The sequence below is a fragment of the Bos indicus genome, chromosome 10, assembly GCF_029378745.1.
Source record: "Bos indicus isolate NIAB-ARS_2022 breed Sahiwal x Tharparkar chromosome 10, NIAB-ARS_B.indTharparkar_mat_pri_1.0, whole genome shotgun sequence".
Classification (NCBI taxonomy): domain Eukaryota; kingdom Metazoa; phylum Chordata; class Mammalia; order Artiodactyla; family Bovidae; genus Bos; species Bos indicus.
The window spans coordinates 45,830,389-45,852,030 of NC_091769.1; the positions used below are offsets into that span (position 1 = coordinate 45,830,389).

General features: G+C 47.2%; 1 protein-coding gene across 6 annotated transcripts in view; it reads left to right on the forward strand.

Annotated features, from left to right (window-relative positions):
- The window catches only part of DAPK2 (death associated protein kinase 2), a 142,169-nt gene that overhangs the window by 69,380 nt on the left and 51,147 nt on the right, over window positions 1–21,642 (forward strand). For all 6 annotated transcript variants that reach the window (XR_011568833.1, XR_011568834.1, XM_070797425.1 and 3 more), the window contains exon 3: window positions 15,248–15,469. Coding sequence is in view for 4 of the 6 variants with exons in the window: in XM_070797425.1 (XP_070653526.1) it covers window positions 15,248–15,469 (222 nt within the window). In the remaining 2 variants the exon portion in view is untranslated. The remainder of the gene's footprint in view (window positions 1–15,247; window positions 15,470–21,642) is intronic.

The following is a 21,642-nucleotide window of genomic DNA, read 5'->3' on the forward strand; positions in this document are numbered from 1 at the left end:
AAAAATTAGAAGTAATATAAATGTCCAGGGACTTCCCTGGTGGTCCAGTGGTTAAGACATTGGAAGTAGCCTTCCAATGCAGGGGGCATTGGTTCCATCCCTGGTTAGGGAACTAAGATCCCACATGCCATGTGGTGTGCCAAGAAAAGGATACTACAAATATCCAAAATTAAGAATTTGCTTTACAAATCACGGTTTATTTGTAAGGTGGCATATTATTTAAAATCAGGAGTGAAACAATTTTCAGTAATGTGAGTAATATTCATGATCTATTGTTAAGTAGAAAAATTTTAAAAAGCAGTTTCCAAAATAGTACATACAGCATCATCCCAGTCCCATTAAGAAAATGAACAAACAAAAAAGACTATAGTATGTGCTGAAAAAACTCTAAGAGAGCAGACACCAAAATGATAACGAGGGTTATCTCAGGAAGCTTCCTCTTTGTGCTTTTTAAAAATAATGAACATGCTCCTTTTGTAATAAACAACTATCAAGAACATGTTCTTTTCCTAGTGAGTCTGCTAGTGAGGTGCTCTGATTGCACAGAGGGCTGGCTGTGAGTGACAAGTCCTTCACGCACTTCCTGTTGCCTCAGTTTAGCTCTTCTTTTCTGCAAGTAGGCAGAATACCTACTTCATGCTCAGTGTTCAGCAGACCCCATCAGATGAGTAGGACAGTTCTTACTCCCCAGGCTCCGACGGGTTGGTTGCTGATTAAGGTGAATGTCTTGGTCATTTGTCATGGAAGTATCTCTGCCATGTGATGTGTTCAGCATTTTGCTGGATATGAAGATGGTACCAGGACATCTTGCTGAGTGCCTGAGATCTGTTCTTTAAAAAAAAAAAAAAAATTTGGCTGTGCTGGGTCTTTGTTGCGATGTACAGGCTCTTCATTGCTGCACGTGGGCTTTCTCTAGCTGCAGCAAGCAGGGTCTACTTTCCAGTTGCAGTGCTTCTTTTGTTTCGGAACACAGGCTCTAAGACACATGGCTTCAGTAGATGCAGGATCCTCGGGGGATGTGGACCATGGGGATGTTCAGAGTTCACAGGAGAGGGGCTGGGAACAGAACTCTTGGCACTAGAGAGGTCTGGCAAGTCGGGAGGGAGCCATTATAGAAGATATGAGGGACGACCCTGTCCCTACATGGTAATAACAGAACCTCAACCTGCCTAGATCTTTCCGTCTTCCTGTTTTAGTCCCTTTCTTGCTCTGCAGCATGAGCTCATGCTAAAGATCACATCCCTTATGGTCCAGTCTCCTGGGCTTTGCTCAGGCTGTGAAGGCCAACTGGCTGGTGTTTCTGGGATCAAGTGAACTGACCTGTGTTTTCCTGAAGTTCTTTCCATTAATCAAACGTACATCTGATTGTCAGGAACTTGGGTGGCGAGAGGGGAACCCTACCTGGGTGAACGTGGTCGGCTGCTGGCCACTTGTCCTTTTCCACCACCCCCACAAAGAGGAGAGGAAAGGGCAAGCTCAGCTTCCTGATAGACTTCCTTGAGAAAGTGGCCACTTGACGGGGAGGAAGTAACGTGTTGACTCAGGGCCTTTCCAGAATAAAGCATTTGTGTTTCACTCCAGCTATAGCCAGCTGATTCCTTTTTGCCTGTCTGAATTCAGCTTTCTCTGCCTGTGGGGCTGCACCCTATAGGCCTGCAAACCCTGTACTTGCCCAGCTTCAAGACCAAAGAAAGAGCCTGGAGTCAGCAACAGAGACATCAGTGGCTTAATAGATGGGGTGGGATGAATCTTACATGGCTGAAACGAGGTCCTGGAGCAACATCTCCACATGAACAACAGATAGCGGGCAGGGCAGGGCAGCAGTCTTCACTCCTGGTGGGAGGTGGAGGGTTACCAGTTATAGAGGGAATTGATGTCAGGTTGGCTCATCAGTTACCAGGGAAACCAGCAGTGGCCCATGCCCCTCACTGCTCCTTTCATCAGCTATCATGGTGGAGATGTTCTGATTTAAAGATTAGAACAATCACAAGCTGAGACTAGGAGCAACTATGTAGGCATGCACTGATTAGGCTCTAAGATTAAGAGAGAAATTCAGTGAGGTGAGTAGGGCGTAGGTGAGGCAGGGACTGGTGGAGCAGGGGATGTGCAGAGAGCAAGAGAACAGCCATCTTCAGTGGCCTGCTCATATGCTGTCAACCTGCTTCAAATCCCACCTGCTCCTTAAGACGTCCCCTGACTCCCCTTGGCCAATACTTCTCCCTCTGCAGAACTGCTGCAGGACTTGCTGTTGCCCATGCACTTGAACCTGTGGCAGCTATTTCTAGACATCCATGCCATATTTCTTTTTCCATGAGCATTTGTCTGATCTCTCCAGTTGACTATGAGTCCTTCAAGTTGTGGGGGTATGTCTGGTCTGTAGTATTGGGACACTGATCCGTACATGACAGATGGAGGAGTAAATTAGTAAATAGATGGATTGGTGAATGGATAGTTAGGTAGATAGGTGGACGGGTAGTTAGGTGACTAGACGGGCAGGTGGGTGGATAGTGGGTGATGGGTGGTACCTTCCATGGCTAACACTTCAAGCCATAGTAGCCCACCTCGTGTCTGTGTCTAGAATCTAGACTCCAGACTAAGGGAAATACCAGACGACACTGAGCTATATTTTCAGTGAAAACTTTCCTCCAAACAGCCAAGTCCAAGTTAAACTGAGCTTAATTAATTTCAGGCCTTGGGCCTGTGGGCTCCTGTTCATTTGACAACAGCATCAAAACGTGCTTAGACTTAAAAATAGATTCCAAAATGTAATCATAGCTCAGCCTGACTTGGCTCTGCTCAACAATTCCTTCCTTTTTGTGCTTTAGGAATTTTTTCTGTGTGCCCCCTAGCTCCCAAATAAAGAGTCAGAGGAAGGAAGTTAGTCTGAAGGACAGGGGGCTGAATGAGCTAAGCTGTGCAGGCAGCTGCGACTGGCCAGCACAGGCAGACACCTGTGACATGATGGATAGGGGCCATTTGTAGGTCAGGGTTTAGCTCCCTGGAAACTTCTGGTTCCTGATACTTAATCCAAAGTGTGCTCCTTATTGTTGATCCTGAGTTTGGTTTGGTCAGAGTAACTTTTTTTTTTTTTTTTTAGTATTTACTGATGTGTTTATGTTGGCTGCACCAGGTCTTAGCTGTGGCATGCAGCATCTTTAGTGAGCTCTTAGTTGCAGCATGTGGGCTCTAATTCCCTGACCAGGGATCAAACCTGGGTCCCCTGCATTGGGAGCTAACCACTGGACCACAGAAAAGTCCCAGAGTAACTCCTGAAAAGAATAGATAATAATTTTGAGAATTATCTCATCAGTGTTTTCTATTTCTCCTTTTTTTCCTTCCTTTTTCCTTACACTTTGGAATTGCTTTGGGATCATCAAAGAGCGTGCTTCCATGCTATTGAGTAGACTCCTCAAATCATGTTCCCTGGAATCCTTGGGGTTCCAGAAAGCCCCTTTGGGCATCATGTGGTTGGGCTCTGAGAAGGTAGCCTGTGAGTTGTTGTTATTTAGTCGCTAAGCTGTGTCTCTTTGCAACCTCATGCACTGCAGCACTCTAGGCTTTCCTGTCCTTCACTGTCTCCCAGAGTTTGTTCAGATTCATGTCTATTGAGTTGGTGATGCTGTCTAACCATCTCATCCTCTGCCACCCTCTTTTCCTTTGGCCTTCGATCTTTCCCAGCATAAGGGCCTTTTCCAGTGAGTCGATTCTTTGCATTAGGTAGCCAAAGTATTGGAGCTTCAGCTTCAGCATCAGTCCTCCCAATGAATATTCAGAGTTGATTTCCTTTAGGATTGACTGGTTTGATCTTCTTGCAGTCCAAGGGACTCTCAAGAGTCTTCTCCACCACCACAATTGAAAGGCCTCAGTTCTTCAGTGCTCAGCCTTCTTTATGGTCCAACTCTTAGTATCTCTCCCCAGAAAGAAGCACTGCTTTTTTAATGTTTTACATAGTGAGCTTCTTTGCACAATTTGTTGGAGAGAGGGTTCCACACCTCAAATAAATTTTAAAACCATCATCATGAGACTAGAAAGTTATGGGCAACATGGTCAGGGAAGGGAAATGGGCTCATAGACAGTGGTTTGGCTCACATGCTGGGAGCAAAGGCCATTTGAACAGTCTGGGCACTCTTGTGTTTGCAGGTCTTGTGCTGATGTTTGTCTGCTGCAGCTCACGTGCCACATGGCTGGGCTGCTGATCCCACGGGTCTCTCACTCCTTGCTTGCACACCTAGTTCCTGACATGCTGCCCCCCTGGCATTTGGTAAACTTTTGCTCCCTATTCTCATCTCCTTGGCCTGGAATCTTGACTTGCCATGTATTCCCCCTTCTGGCAACCTTCACCCTGTTTTGGCTTCCTGAATATCTGATCCCTTGTTTACCCTGACCTCAGATGACTGTGTCCTGAAGTGTTTTCTGCCTTCCTGGATCCTGGCACCACCCAGGGACCCTGCCTTTCAGCTGCCCCAGTTTTCCCCCACACTATCTTTTTAAGCTGGGATCTGAGGATGGGGTTCATAGGTGCTAAATCAGGTTCAAGGCTGGGACTGGAAAATGGAGACCATGATCCAGATGTGTCAATCCATTGGCTGGAAGGAATAATTCACATTCACGGAGAGAGAGAGAGTTTCCTTAGTGCTTTCACATAGTTGTCTCATTTCTTTCTCATTATAACATGGTGAGATTGGGATATTCTTTTTGGGGGCGTATAAATGTACATTTGCTACATGAGAGAGGAGACTAACTTCTTGCTATAGAATTTCAACTAACTGATGTAAATCTTTCACCCTTAAAAATACCACAACTCCACACTACTGTCTATTTAGACAACCAACAATCACCCACTGTATAGCACAGGGAACTCTACTCAGCAGTCTGCAATGACATAAATGGGAATAGAATCTTAAAAAGAGTGGTGGTGGTTTAGTTGCTAAGTCATGTTCGACTATTGTGACCCCATGACTGTAGCCTTCCAGGCTCCTCTGTCCACGGGATTCTCCAGGCAAGAATACTGGAGTGGGTTGCTATTTCCTTCTCTAGGGGATCTTCCTGACCCAGGAATCAAACCCAGGTCTCCTGCATTGCAGGCAGATTCAAAGAGAGTAGATACATGCATATATATAACTGATTCACTCTGCTGTATAGCAGAAACTAATGCAACATTGTAAATCATCTATAGTTCAATAATATATATATATATGTATATATATATATATGTATGTATATATATTGTAAAAGAAGGAATACTACAGCTCCCTCTTCTTAAGTGTGGGCAGCACACAGTGACTTCATTCCAAAGAGTGGAGTGTCAGGGAGCAGGGTAACTTTACAGTGGAAAAAACCTGCAAATAAGACCTCAGCCAGGTGATCAGCAGTAATAAGTCATATTGATAGTGTGTATCTTAATATGACATGAGAATAGTCCTTTACCTCCATGGTCTTCCTTTCAAAATCCCTTAAGATTTTAAGATCCCTAAATCCTAATTATGAGAAAACTCAATCAAACTGAGAAACTTCCTACAAAATGCCTTACTCAAAATTTGAAGGCATCAAAAACAAGGCAAGTCAAAGAAGCCGTCACAGCCAAGAGAAGCCTAAGGAGACGATGATGACTAAATGCAATATCCTCAGTAGGATCCAGATTGTTTTCCTTTGTGTGAATTCCTAGGCACCAAGCCACCTTCTTATGTCTCTTTGGGGCCTGCAGAATTCATTTCTCTGGAGTTCTGTTTTCTCAATTAAAATTTGATGTATAATCCAAAATCTTATATTTATTTCAACTATTACTTATCTTGGTGTCACAGAGGGCTGTCTGACCTCCATGGTCCCAGTGAGCAAAGGTTTCTCACTCAGGTAAAGGCATCAGATAACTCCAAAACACAGACTGTCCACCTGCTGCTAGTTTCCTCTCTTCAGGAGGGCCAAGGATGCCCTTGGCCAAGACCCCATCCTGGGGCTACATCTGCCCCAGAATCCACAGCTGGCCCCCATGTACATGTTCAGGGCTTGGCAGGGACACTGCAGCCTGGGCAGAGACTGCAGATGAAAGGTGAGATTGGAATATCCTTATGTCTGTGTTACACACAAGGAAACTGAGGATCAGAGTCACATGATTTACTAAAAGTAATAGAGCTAGAAATAGAACCTCGGTCTGCTTTGCTACTGCTAAGTCGCTTCAGTCGTGTCTGACTCTGTGCAACCCCATAGACGGCAGCCCACCAGGCTCCCCCGTCCCTGGGATTCTCCAGGCAAGAACGCTGGAGTGGGTTGCCATTTCCTTCTCCGGTCTAGTGACTGCAAATCCTGGAGTTAAGTCTAGGAGACAAGAAACAGATTTTTTGTTAAGGTGATGGGAGGAATATCTTTGTCCGTGAGAGTAGCTGACTGGAGATGGGATGTGTTGAAAAGGATGGTGTGTTTGTGTGCGTGTGTGTGTGTGTGTGTGTGTGTGTGTGTGTGTGTGTATAGGGTAGGGGGGCAGGCTAAGAGGCTGGGTCAGTCAAGTTTGGCCAGGCAGAGGAGTGGGGAGGGGGCTGGTAACACCATCCTCAGACAGGCTCTTGCCCTGGGATCAGGGGGTGTGTCCTCTGGGATTGGGCCGATCTGGTTCCTGTGGACTGTAGATTTGAGCTCCTCCTGCTCATGCTGGCTGAAGGTTCCATTCCCCCACTTCCCAGGCTGCACCTGGGGTGGCCTTGACTGGAAACTTCTAAGCACTGTCCCGCCCTGTGGCACTGCACTCCTGCAGGGTAATTCCAGAGTAGTCGTGGCTCATTGTTCTCCAGTGTGGGAAGAGGAACTGCAGTGACTGTTTGGGGGAAGCGGGAGGAGGAACCTGGGCCCCACACACCTCTGACCTGGAGCACTTCCCACTTGATACCTCTCACCTCCCATGACATCTCCTCCCTGGTCTGTATTCTGTGCAGCTCTGCCTCACCTCCACTTTGATCAACTGGGTACTTTGGGGCAAGTTACTAGATTCATGGACACTTTAGAGTTGACTGAGAGAATGAGTTAGACCAACTCTATCCATAAACCTTAAAAACGCCTTTGTCAGTCAGCCCTGGGGAGTTGTGAGAACAAGTCTAGTTGGCCATAGCCAACCTGGTGGGAGTGGGTAGACCGTAGGAGTAGTCTGTCTCAATTCTGGCCATGAGAGATGCATTGTCTTTTGAGAATTCAAAACCAATGATAAAAAAAAATTGAATAACATTTATTCTACTTTTTAAAAAATGATTTTCTTTTCAAAAGTAATTGATTTATTTTTGGTTGGCCATAGCCAACCTGGTGGGAGTTGGTGGACCGTGGCAGTGGTCTGTCTCAATTCTGGCCATGAGAGGTGCATTGTCTTTTGAGAATTCAAAACCAATGATAAAAATCAAATAAAACTTATTCTACTTAAAAAAAAAAATGATTTTCTTTTCAAAAGCAATTGATTTATTTTGGCTTCGTTGCTGCACGAGGGCTTTATTTAGTTGTGGCAAGCAGGGGCTACTCTCTGGTTGTGGTGAATGGGCTTCTTCCTGCAGTGGCTTCTCTTGTTGCAGAGCATGGCTCTAGAGTCTGGCTTCAGTAGTTACAGCTCATGAGCTCAGCAGTTGTGGTGCAAAGGGCTTAGTTGCTCCGCGGCATGTGGGATCTTCCTGGACCAGGGATCAAACTGGTGTCCCCTGCATTGGCAGGTGGATCTGAACCACTGGACCACCAGGGAAGTCCCCAGTCTACTTTTTTTTTTTTAATCTGTTTATTTACTTGACTGTATCGAGTCTTAGTTGAGGTACATGGTGTCTTTGTTGAGTCACACAGGATCTTTCACTGCAGTGCATAGAGGGATCCATGGGGCTCTACGAGAGCCCGATAGCATATGGGATCTTAATTCCCTGAGCAGGGATCAAACCTAATTCCCCTTTATTACAAGGTGGATTCTGAACCACTGGACCACCCAGGAAGTCTCCCCAAATCAGTCTACTTATTATCACCATGCATTGGCAATTGTTAGTAATATCAATGATAAAATTCTCCTCTGTTCTGGGGTGGGCCCCTTTCTTACTGCTTGGTACATCACTGCTGGCTGGTTACCTCGAGAGTCTCACTGAAGCTAGAGTTGGTTGACATGACTTTATGTCCTAGTCCCTCTATCAGGGCCTGCTACCTGGTCCAACTCGTAAGTCACTTAACCTTCCTAAGTCTCTGTTTTCTGATCTGTAAAATGGAGCTAAGAATGATGCTAGCAAATATTTAAGAGAGGATAAAAGTAAAATTAGCTTGAAGAGAGAAAAGCTGGATGTAAATGTTGTGATGTCCATATTGCTATACAAAATCTATCCCAGGTGTGAGATTTGGCTCACACCCAGATTACTCTTCTTTGGTGGTAAAGAATTCAGGGACAGTTGAGCCAGGCTCTTCCCTGAAACTTAGGAGCTGGTTTTGAAAAATATTATTTATTTTATTTTGGCTGTACTGGGTCTTCCTCGATGTACATGGGCTTCTCTAGTTCTGGCACAGGCTTAGCTGCCTCATGGCATTTGGGATCTTAGTTCCCCAACCAGGGATCGAACCTACATCCCTGAATTTTTTTTTAATAATTTAATTAATTAATTCATATTTATTTTTGGCTGTTCTGGGTCTTTACTACTGTGTGGGCTACTCTCTAGTTGTAATGCACAGGCTTCTTATTGTGGTGGCTTCTCTTGTTGAGGAGCACTGGCTCTCGGGCAACAACAGGCTTCAGTAGTTGCAGTACGTGAGCTCAGTGGTTGCAGTTTTTGAGCTCTAGAGCACAGGTTCAATCATTGTGGTTCACAGGCTTAGTTGCTCTGCGGCATGTAGGATCTTCCTGGATTAGGGATCAAACTCATGTCTCCTGCATTGGCAGGTGGATTCTTTACCACTGAGCCACCAGCAAAGCCCCCAGAAGGCAGATTCTTAACCACTGCACCCCCAGGAAAGTCCCAAACCATTTTTGAGTTCTGAGAAGCAGTTCCAGGTTTACTTCTCATCATCTGCTTCCTAGACAGACAACAGGAGACCCTAATGGGGTGCCCCCGCTTCCCCGGGCCCTGCCAGGTCCTGTCTGTGACACCAGTCTTCACACAGCCTGCTCTGTCCTCCAGGGACACTGAATAAGTGAGGAGCTGGGTCCTCTATCTGGGAAAAGGGGTGTGTTCCTGATATAATTGCAGGAGAGCTTCTGGCAGAAGCTGGGAAACTAGTTTCTGTGTCTTGCAGATTTACTGTCCTTCACGAAACCCTCCTACGTGACTTTTGCAAGTCAGCCTCAGGCACAGTGTTCCACCCACCCCTGCCTCCTGCCTTTCTACTAGTTGGATGGTTTAGTCCTTTCTGGGGAGTTACCTCTGATTTCCCCTGTGAGGTGGTCAGACTGGGTTTTCTCATCCTCATTTGACAAGGGAGGACCTTGAGGCCCAGGGAGGTGAACAGACTACCCAGGCTCATGACCAGTTAGCAGATGGGATCTGGTCAGAACCCAAGACTCCAGGCACCAGCCCAGAGATGGAATTTGGAGACTGAAGGGAAAACTTCGTTTCTGTTCAGAGTTGCCGTGGACTCTCCGGAACTTTCTTTTTGGCTGTGCCACACGGCTTATGGGAACCTGGGGATTGAATCCGCGCCATGGCAGTGACAACACCAAGTCCTAACCACTGGACTGTCAGGGAATTCCCCTCAGAAGCTTTCTGGAAGGTGAAGGAAAATTGTCCAAGCCCGCAAAGCTTTGGGGGCAGGTCAGGGTCAGAAATTGGACCTCCTGACTACCCGCCCTTTGCTGCATTAGAGTTCGGAACTGACTGTTGCAGGGATGGGCTTTGCATATGTGCATCATGTTTCACTATTCCCATGATTTTTAAATCTGTGTTGACAGTCACTTCCCTTACAATTGGCTGGCTCCCCTCTACTCTGTCTTAACCTAGATGGGCTCTCCCTGTCTACCCTTGGTCCTGTAGCGTAGCTGAGAAACTTCTGCATCCCTGGGCCTGAATTTCTGGCTTCAGAGCCTTCCTGATGGGCAGAAAAAGGCCCATAACCATCACTCTTCCACCTGCCCATGGGTCTGCCAGTGCCTTCTGATGGGCGTGACAGAGCCATCTCAAGTCTGGCTTTTTTGTCTCTACTGTGGGTACAGGGACCAGGGGGTGTCCCACAGCAGCTTCCGTTCCTGTTACTCCCCAGAGCCCAGGGTCATCTTCTGTCTTGATTTGCAAATCAAGCAAAACCTGTCCTGATGAAAGAGACAACACTCCCCATCTCCCTTTTCTCTCCTCTCTCCCTCCTTCTCATGGTCAGATCAAAGATCTAAGGGAGAGGGTAATATATCAATACTGAGAAGGACAAGGAATAACATGAGTTACAGTGGTGTACTTTTTTTCATCTGGGAAAATGGAGATAATCAGAGGACTGTTGTAAGTTGGTGTTTCTCAGCCCTGGCTACCCATCGGGGTCACCCAGAAGTTGATTTATTTATGTCTGGCTGCACTGGGTCTTTGTTGCTTTGTGCAGGCTTTCTCTAGTTGTGGCAAGTAGAGGGCTGCTCTTCATTGTGGAGCTTTGGCTTTTTATTGTGGTGGTGCCTCTTGTCGCGGAGCACAGACTCTAGGTGCGTGGGTTTCAGTAGTTACAACTTGAAGACTCTAAAGTACAAGCTAAGTAATTGTGACGCACGGGCTTAGATGTTCTGCTCCACGTGGAATCTTCCTGGACCAGGAATCGAATCTGTGTCCCCTGAATTGGAAGGTGGATTCTTATCCACTGCACCACCAGGAAAGTCCCAGAAAGTTTTTAAAAAATATCTTGATTCCCAGTCCGAGGAAATCAGAAGCTCTGGAGATGGGATCCAGGCAGCAGTAACTTTATGATTTCCCCAGTGATTCTGGTGTGCCACCAGGGTTGAGAACCCCTGCTCTAAGGATGAATAGAGTTGGTGAATTGCTTAAAATGAAGATAAACCCAAAATTGACTGTGCATTGGAATCATCAGAGAGTAGGGTGGGGTGGGGTTGTGTGTTAAAATTGCACTGATGCCCTGGCCACACATTGCAGTCCATGTAAATCAGTGACTTATTTCTGCCTTCACATGAGCAACAAACTAATAACAGTACTACTAGTCGCCATTTATTAGATTTGCCTGCAGGCCAATGTGATGTATTTTTTTTTTTATTAAAAAAATATTTATTTATTTACTTGACTGTGCTGGGTCTTAGTGGCAGCATATGGGGTCTTTTAGTTGTGGCCTGTGGAATCTAGTTCCCTGACCAAGGATCGAACCTGGGCCCCCTACATTGGGAGCGTGGAGTTTTAGCCACTGGACTGTCAGGGAAGTCCCCCGTGACATGACATATTTCCAGTCCTCACAGTTCCTTGGCAGGGAATCACAGTTCCCATTTTACAGATGAGGAAACTGATGCACAGAGGGGGTGACCACTGGCCCCAGGTGACAGTGTAGGTCTCCTGAGACCAGGCCTGTCTGACCTGGAAGCCTGCTCCTTCTGCCCAGGGCTGGCCTAGTGGAGCATATACTCTGCGCATTCCAGTACTTGCTCAAGGAGAGAGGAAACCAGCGAGTGGCCTTGGCTCCCTTTGAGGCTCCCCAGGGCAAGTTGAGCGGAGGACCCTTGTCTTGCAAAGAGAGGGAAGATGAGTGGCAATGGCTGGCATTTTGGCAGGAGGAGGATGCCTGATCGTGTTAGGCCTGACCCCAGTCACCTCTCGTTGCCTCAGCTGCTCTCACAGAGAGAACACTCAAAAGCAAACACTCATTTGCTTTTTGAGAGTTAGAGGAATTTTTCAGGCATGTAATACAGAAAAATGCCTCTGTTTCCCTCTGAGGAGAAGGTAAGCTTTTTTGTCAAGGTGATCTGAAATATTTAGCTCTGCTTTGTAAAAATCCTCTGCCTCCACCTCTGTGCTCCATAAGCTTAAACAAATAGTTTAAAATCCTTACACTTTGGCTTTCATCCCTCAGGGCTGCTGATCCCAGACTCCTTGAGGTGTCAGGGAGGAGGGGAGCATGGCTGTCCTGACTCGGAGACGCATAGCTGCCTGGGACTCAAGGCTTTGCCAAGTGTTTGCTGGTACCCGCTAAGGGACCTGATGTCCCAAGGCCCAGAGCCGCTCCCAGGGACCAGAGATCTTGCTGAGTGTGTTCCCTCTGACTTTGGGAGGCCTGATTTAACCCCACTTGCATCAGCCCCTCGTATGTAGACAGCCTAGAACCAGTATTTGGGGCATAAATAGCCGAAATTTTAGAGTTGGCAGACAGCGTGCTATATACATGGCTCCACAAAGCCTTCCAGCCCAGCCGCTGGAGCCCTCTCCCTCCCCAGAGCTCCATCTGTACCTGATGTCTGAGTCTTTGGTCCCTGCCCCTTGCTGTCGAGGCAGAGCCTGGCACAGAGTACAGAGTACATGCTTAGGTAGCACTGGGTAAAGGGGCGAAGAGGGGATGGAGGCATGTGTGAACAGGTGTTTGGTGACATCTCTCCGATGGTTGCCATAGAAAGCTATTTAAGTGTTGGCATCTCTTATTCCTTAATTGCTCTACTTGAGGGTCTGTTTTTTTGATCACTTGGGTTTATTCTGAAGCTGTCTCTCTGAGGATTATTCTAGTAATGGAGTGATTCAGACGTACTACTAGTTTCTGAGGCTGAGGCAAACATAGTAAGTCCCCTAATACGAACCTTCAAGTTGCAGACTTTCAAAGATGCAGACGTGCGTCCCATCAGTGTCGGGTGTGAGTGAAACTGCAGCTTGCCCTCCGTCTCCTGTTGCTGACGATCCTTCAGCTCTACCCTCTCCCACATCCTCTCTCTCCTCTAGTCAGTAACTCTTCTTGCCTGTTCACTCGAGGCCAGCCCCTGTATACCAGCTGTTGTACTGCACTACTGTACTTTTCTAGGTACTGTAGTGTAAGACTAAAAATGTTTTCTTTATTTGTTGTTTTTTATGTGTTATTTGTGTGAAAAGTATTATAAACCTATTACAGTTCAGTACTATATAGCTGATTGTGTTAGTCAGGTACCTAGGCTAACTTTGTTAGACTTATAGACAAAATGGGTTTACAAACACGCTTTTGAAATGGAACTCGTTCTTATGTAGGGGACTTACTGTATCCAGAGCACTTCCTTGTGTGTGACTTTTACCCCAGCACTACTAAGAGAGTACATCCAAAATGTGGAGTCTGGCAGCCCCTTGTTAAGCCATTAAGCTGAACCTTAAATTTTTTATGGTTTTTGTCTCAAGCAGTAGGTATTGTGGGTGTCAGGAAAACCTGGGACACTGGGGGAAGGGGAATGGGAGGGTCCCCAGGAGGGTGGCCATTGGGTAGTCTCCAAAGACTGAGAGTGGCCCCCAGTGATTGCCTTAACCTCACCCCCAGTGATGGTGAAGGCCGCTGCCCTTCCCTGTGTGGAGGGGGCTGCCTTTAGAGCACTCAGGGAGGCTGGCCTGGGGCCACCTGCCACTTTGGCAGGTTTCTGCATACAGGTTTCTCAGGAGGCAGGTAAGGTGGTCTAGTATTCCCATCTCTTTAAGACTTTTCCAGTTTGTTGTGATCCACATAGTCAAAGGCTTAGATGTACTCAGTGAAGCAGAAGTAGGTGTTTTTCTGGAGTTCTCTTGCTTTTTCTATGATCCAACAGATACTGACAATTTAATCTCTGGTTCCTCTGCCTTTTCTAAATCCAGCTTGTGCATCTGGAAGTTCTTAGTTCATATACTGCTAAAGCCTAGCTTGAAGGATTTTGAGCATTACCTTGCTAGCATGTGAAATGAGCACAATTGTACAGTAGTTTGAACATTCTTTGGTGTTTCCTTTCTTTGAGGTCAGAATGAAAACTGACCTTCTCCAGTCCTGTGGCCACTGCTGAGTTTTCCGTTTGCACCATTTCATGGATGCTGTCTAGGTCCCTGGAGTGAAGGATTCAGGCTCAGCCCTGAAGGGCACTAGGCATAGTCTTGACTCCACCTGCCTTAGCAGCTTTGTGAACAGTGGGCAGGGTCCTCGGCTCTTTGGTCTGGCTTTGCCATTAACTCCGTGATGACCTTGGGTGAGTCACTTGATGTCTCTTGTGCCTGTTTCCTAATACCTTACAATTCTCTGGTGCTATCTGGGCTTCCCTGGTAATTCAGCTGGTAAAGAATCCACCTGCAATGCAGGAGACCCTGGTTCAATTTCTGGGTTGGGAAGATCCACTGGAGAAGGCATAGGCTACCCACTCCAGTATTCTTGGGCTTGCCTGGTGGCTCAGCTGGTAAAGAATCCACCTGCAATGCAGGAAACCTGGATTTGATCCCTGGGTTGATAAGATCCCCTGGAGAAGAGAACGGCTACCTACTCCAGTATTCTGGCCTGGAAAATTCCATGGACTATCTGTCTTCTAACCATGACAAAGACCCACCGTGGTTACTAACAATGTTAGGCTGCCTCCACCCCATCCCCACTTCCATCGGGATCCCCCCAGCCCCGCTGGCATAGCCTCTGGCCTTGTCTTTAAGTGCTTCAGCCTGGTGTTTGCTCTTATTGTCCGAGCCACTACCTGGCTCGAGTCAGGTAATTGAGGTTTTATTTGTTGGGAAGGGTTGGAAACCAAGGTGCAAACATGAGACTAGAGAGGTGCTTTGTCTCCTTATAATTGTAAATAGATGAGTTTGTACTTGCTTCCAGATAAGGGAGGCCCAAACAGATGATTGTTACTATTAGTAGTCTGACCGCGCTGACCGTTTTTACTATTCATTCATTCATTCATTCCATACCTTGTGGCTTGTAGGATCTTAGTTCCTTGACCACGAATCATATCTGTACCCCTTGTAGTGGAAGTTCAGAGTCTTAACCACTGGACCATCAGGGAAGTCCTGCTTTTCCTTTAAAATCTTTCCATTAAGTAGTATAAACCTCTGGACCTTGTGATTTCATCTGGTGAATACAAGACAGAGGTTCTAGCTGAAGTTGTGTCATCTGGATCAAACCAGTAGCCTTTCAGGGCCTCAGTGTTCCCATCTGTACACTGGGAATGACAATACTACCATTCCTTCCTAGTACAAGGTAAAGGATTCATAGGAACAGAAGGGGAGCCCAGAACTTTCTCTGTCTCTGGATGATGGCCAGGTGGGGATCCCGGCTGATGACATGACTTATCCTGCCCTGGAAGAAGGAGTTGCTGTGGCCGGGGGGTGGCGGCCAGGTCACCTCTCCCATGACCGCAGTGATGACCTCATTGTGTGTGTCTGTGTCCCCGCAGCGGCCAGTTCGCCATTGTGAAGAAGTGCCGGGAGAAGAGCACGGGGCTGGAGTACGCGGCCAAGTTCATCAAGAAGCGGCAGAGCCCGGCCAGCCGGCGGGGCGTGTGCCGGGAGGAGATTGAGCGGGAGGTGAGCATCCTGCGGCAGGTGCTGCACCCCAACGTCATCACGCTGCACGACGTCTTCGAGAACCGCACCGACGTGGTGCTCATCCTCGAGCTGTGAGTGGGAGCCTGGGACCCTGTGGGCAGCAGGCTTGGGGCCGGGGGGAGGAGGGAGTCCAGCCACAGGCCCCAGAGGGAGCAGCAACCTGCAGGCCAGAAGCTCAACCCGGAGGAGATGAAGTCAGTAGGGGACGGTTACCCTCAGTTACCAGCTCCTCCGGAACCCAGGCAGCAGAGACTGAGGGCCAGGGTCTAGGTCTGGCTTTCACTGGACCCTGGAGATCAAAGGGAAGAAGTGGCCAGCGCTGGGGTCCTTTCCTGGCTGCTGAGCATGTTAGAGGGTGGACGAGGGGAGCAGGAGAGCCATTAAAGAGAGTCTGTTTTTCAGAGAAGAACAAGCACCCTCCCAGCTCTGTGAAGCCCTTCCCCAGCCCCTCCCCAGGAAAGCCCTGCCTTTGTACTGTGTCTGATGCCGTGATTATTATTGTGCATGCATGCTTAGTCGCTCAGTTGTGTCCCACTCTGTGCAACCCCATGAACTGTATATAGCCCGCCAGGCTCCTCTGTCTATGGGATTCTCCAGGCAAGAATACTGGTTATTGTAGTAACAGTTATTTAGAGAGCTCTGCTGTAAGCCAAGGTCCTTTGTGCTAGTCATCTTGTTCAATTTTCAAAGAAGCTGTGTTGAGGGAAGTGTTCTACTTACCCTGAGAGGACTTTGTATTCACTTTGCCAAGAATGTCTATTATCTCATTTAATCCTTATCTCCGTGTGATAGGATCACTGTAACATGTGATCTCCGTGTTACAGTCAAGAACACTGAAGTCCAGTCACTTATTAGATCCTACAGCCAGGAAGTAGCAGGACCAGGGCTGGGGCCACACTGCTTGTGTATGTGAGGTGGGATGGCCTCGGGCTGGGGCTGCTGGGGAAGCCTTCATTCCAAGTCTGGTGAAATTTGGATGGGTGATACCAAGACTCCAGGGTTTGGTCGGGCACCTGATGCCTCTCCTGTAGACAAGTCCATGGACTGGGGATGTGGGGCTCTGGCGGACCATAGAGTTTGAGTTGGACTGTGGCACAAGTGGCAATGGCTGTGTCCAGTCAAGCAGCAAGACCCCGTGTTGGGAGTGTTCTGAGCCTCATAGGCGTGAGGCGTCTCCCAGTGAGCAGAGGAGTGGTGTCATTTGTCTCAGCAGCCCCTGACTTTGTGACCTGGGGCAAGTTACCTCACACCTCTGAGCTTCAGCTCTCATCTGTAAAGCTGGCAGCCATCCTTGGGCCACCTGACTTTGGAGACCATTCTAATTTGAGAACGTGCTCTAGTGTTGCCAGGCTATAGATTTATGTAGCAGATGGGCATTTGCATACTCTTGCACTGGATTCTTAAATTATCCAACTCAACATTCCAGTGCACACAATCACCCATGCTTTTCCCTCCTCTAACTTCCAAAGTCCTCCATGTCTCTCCCAGGGACTTCTCAGCCAGCTGGACTAGTCACTGTACACACCTGCCTGGTTCAGACAAGCCTGAGGGGGTTCCTCCAGGATGGCCCGAGGTGTGACGTGTCCCAAGGCTAAGGGTCAGCAGATGGCACGCTGGTTCCCAGCAGAGAGTGACAAGCCCGCCTTTGCTGGGAGAGCCAGGCAATTTCTTTAAGTCTGTTGCCCAAAAAACCTTATAGCAACCAAAAAAGAAATTATATTCAGAAGCCAACCACCCAAACACTGCCATTTATGTGTCCCCGTGGCTCCTCTCAGTCTTTATCTGTTTGTGTACAATCTTTGTACTTGTACAGTTTCCTGTTCTGCTCCCCCTCCCCCATTAAGTTCATAATGCCATGAACAGCTTTTTTCCTTTCCACTGACTGTATCATGTTTCCTTGAATTATATACATGTACCTCCTTGTTGTAGGACATTTGATTTTTCAGTTTCTAACCATTATAGATTTTATTGCCATAAAGCAACTTTCTTCTCATATTTTCCCATTTTCTTTTGAATTAGTTTTTTTTAGATAAATTCTCAGGAATGGAGTGACCAAGCTGACATTTTTAGACTCTTGGTATCCTCACCAAGGACAGTCTTGGCTAACGAGTACCACCTGCAACATGGGAATATCCCATCTCCCTACAGCCTTGCCAACCCTGGGGCATTTGTTTTAAAGCAGGGTTCATTATTTATTGTCTTTCCCTCTATATATTGAATATATATATATATATATATTTGTTTTGTGTACATATATATATTGTGTGTATATATTTTTTTTGGGGTGGGGGAGCCATCTTAGTTCCCAGACCAGGGATCCAACCCATGCCCCCTTACAGTGGAAGTGTGGAGTCCTAACCACTGGACAGCCAGGGAATTCCCAAGTCCTTTATAGTTACTAAACGATGTTTGGTTTTTAGGATTTTTTTGGTCATTTTAATTGGCATTTCTGTCATTGCTGGAGAAGCTCTCTGTTACTCTGTTTGTAGAACCCTAGGAGTTAGGGTCTAGGATGTTCTTGAGTTGTCCCTGTTTCTCCAAGCAGGTCGCGCCCATTTCTCCAGCCATGGTTCGCAAGCAGTTACATGCCCTCTTGCCGTGAGCCATCACCACCTGGAACATCGTCGTCATACCAGGACTCCTGTGGTCTGCTTGAGCTGCTCTGTTTGTGAAGCTCTGTCTGTTCATAGTTTCTCTATCTCCTCCTTTACTCTCAAGCTGTCTCACTATCTCAGGGTGCCAATCTGTGGTGCTAGGGATTGCTAAGACAGTGTCTCAGCCTTGTGTGAGCAGGGTCTGAGAGAAGGACCTTCCAGGAGAAAAGGACTTTAAAAATATCGTTATTTATTTGGCTGCATTGGGTCTTCGTTGCAGCACTTGGGATCTTCATTGTGGTACCCAGGACCTCTCATTGCGGTGCATGGACTCTCTAGATGTGGCTCACAGGCTTTAGTTGCTCCACCACATGTGGAATCTTAGTTCCCTGACCAGGGATCGAACCCGTGTCCCCTGCATTGCAAGGCAGATTTCTTAACCCTGGACCACCAGGGAAGTCCCTTTCTGTGGGCTTCTGTGTGTGACCTTGGTGACCACTGTTGAGCTGCTCAGGAGCCTTCAGCCTTCTGGTCCTCACTGTGCCCTACTAGGTTCATGGGTTTGCCTGATACTTAAACACAGGTGTCAGAGCCCATCTACTCAGTTGAAGTTTGCATATTTTGTGGGTGGAGTTACCTCTCAGCACTGTTTTCTGGTACAGGGCTTCCTCCTGCTTCCTGCTGAAGTGGCCAGTGCTAAGTCCCCTTCAGCTGTTATTACCCCGTCCATGATGGCCAGTGCTGCAGCCACCTCTCACAGGACTGATGAAAGCAGGGATGGGAAGGGTATATCTATCCATATAAATTGGCTTTGCCTGAAGGAGGGCATGGCAACCCACTCCAGTATTCTTGCCTGGAGAATCCCATGGACAGAGGAACCTGGCGGGCTACAGTCCGTGGGGTCACAAAGAGTTGGACACGACTGAGTGACTTAGCACAGTACAGCACATAGTTGACTTCTGCGGGGTGTAAAGAATATTTTCAAACTCTCAAGAAATTAACTCATGTCACATGTGGAGCTGACTTTGAAAAATGTAGGTCTGCTCTGGCAGGTTTGGGCAGCCCTCCCGTCCCAGGCTCCTGACCCCTCTGGGGCCCCCTTGACTCCAGGCTAGTGGAAAGTGATACCTCAGTGGGTGCATTGAGTCCTGGGGACTGGGAGCAGAGCAGAGGCCAGGCTGTTAGGTTTTTCTTTTCCTCTCTAAGTTAAATTGTTTAGGTATGTGAGAGGAGAGAAGCCTGGGTGGAGGTGGGGTGACTCCAGGGCAGAGGCCTTGGAGCTGAGAAGCTCTGGGGAGAAACTACATTGCGAGGGTAACAGCTGGGTTGGAACAAAACCCAGGCTTCTTGAAACCCTTGAGAAGACATGCATGAGAATTGATGCAAGTGTTCCCAGCCTGGGTGTCAGGGCTGGGACTGTCACCCCAGCAGGCTCATCAGCCTCCCACTTTCCAAGTTTCTATGGGCAATTCTAAGGGCCACCATAGCTTTTCCTCTCTTCATCCAAAGGAGACCATGTCTGTCTGGGTATCTTGTCCAGATCACACTTTCAGGTAGAGCAGCTAATTACTGACCCCCCCACCCCAAGTCCTCACCCAGCCAGGGCCTTTACATCAGTAACTTTGGGTGACAGGACACATCTCCATTATCATGATATTCTTTTACCTTTATGTAGCATTCAGTTTAAGGTAGGAAGGGCAGTATATGCCCAAGGTCACAGCCTCCCATGACCCAGCAAGGCTGCAAGTATGAAAACAAAGATTGGGCTGGGTCCTGTGTGTTCCCAAGGAACACTGTGGATTGGAAAATTTGCAAAGGACTCCGACAGGTCTCTTGCAAATGCCAAGGTTTCACTTCTCTATGATATAGAATATTCTGTGCCATATTAATGTTTTCTTTTATTTTTAAGTTTTATTTTATTTTTTGGCCACACCTTGAAGCTTGTGGGAATGGAAACCATGCCCCCTGCATTGGGAGTGCAGAGTCTTAACCACTGGACTGCCAGTGAAGTCTTGCTGTGTTGCTATTTTAAATGTCTTATTTCTTTCCTTTGTTCTTTTATTAATCCACCTTCTCTTGAATGTCTTTCTCGCACACAGTGCTGTGAGAGCAAAAGGTAATGTAGCCGGGGAGAGAACCAGCCAGACACTGACAGCCCAGGGTGAGAGGGCACTCATGCAGCTGGACGGGGATGTCAGAGGATAGCCCAGGGCTTGGGGTGGCTTTGAGTTTTCCTTTTCTCATCAGCAGTGATTTTATAGCAAGATGCTTAAGCTAAGGTTTAGTTTCAGTTTTTCAAGTTGTAATACTTCATAGGTGTTGCTGTGTATTCCCTATATATCATGGCATGTCCAGTTGTTCTGCTTTTCCTGATGCTAAGATTGATGAATGGGTCAATATATGGATATTTTTAAAGAAAGGAGAAAAGATTTTGAGGCTCTTTAATTAGGATGGACTAGGTGACAGGACGTGAATGATTCCCAAAATGGACAGAAGCCATTCAGAAATCATTTGAGGTCTCATATGGTATAGTGGTTGAGAGTCATTCTGCTTGGGTTTGAATCTTGATTCTACCACTTACTGACTGTTTGACCTTGGACACGTGACTTAACCTCTCTGAGCCTGTCTCTTCAACTGTGAGATAGCAAAATAATAGTCCTTTAGCTCATAGGGTGTTGTGATGATTAAATGAGATAATGTGCAACAAGTATACATAATGCTCCAAGTATTCAATGACTATCAGTTACCATTATTGATGTTGCTATTATTATAAAAATACAGGTTCTGAGGCCTTGCTGCTAGAGAATCTAATTTGGTAGGGTCAGTGGTAGGACCTGAAAATGTGCATGTTAAACAAGTTTTCCAGGTGATCCTGAGTTTCCGGATCCCCTGGCCCTGATCCCTTCCTGAGATCTTTTCCTGGGGTGAGCATTGACTATGTCCCAGCTCCTGAGATGTGCGTGCCGGCTGGATACCTCAGCATGCATCAGCGGCCGAACAAGCCCAGTAGGACTGCCAGATTTAGCAAATAAAAATCTCTCATTTTGTCTGGCAACCCTAAATCCCGAATTCAGGTAAAACTGTAAACTAGTTTTTACAGGGGAGATTCTTTTTGCTCTGTTGGTCTCTCTTCCTGCCACATCAACCATAACGTACTGGAAAGTAGAGTGTGAGGACAAAAGCAGTATTTTAGAGTTTTTAAAGATGAATATAAAGGATGGATCTTGATGGTTAAGGTAGGGACATGCCTTTGAAAAGGTCATGCCTTCTATAAAGTCACAGAAAGGGGCTTTGGGAACAGTCATGGTCAGTCTGCCCATTTTGCAGGTGAGGAAACTGAGGCCTGCCTAGAGGAGGCGGGGCAGGGGGTTGTCCAAAGCCAGTGGCAGGGGTGGACTGGACACTAAGTCTCCATTTTCTGCCCCAGCATGTGTTCCTCTTTGTCATCCCACATAGCGCTTGCTTCTGTCCTCGGTCACCTCCGTTGTGTGGCGGGAAGGGAGCACCCAGGGTAACCAGGGACCTGAGCCTAGAGTGTTAGCAGAGGCCCTTTTGCTGTCACCTGAGGGTTCCGTCTCTTGTGATCCAAAGGGAGGAACACAGCAAATAGAAGTAGCAGCACAGTCAGCCCTGTGCTGGCTGGACTGAGG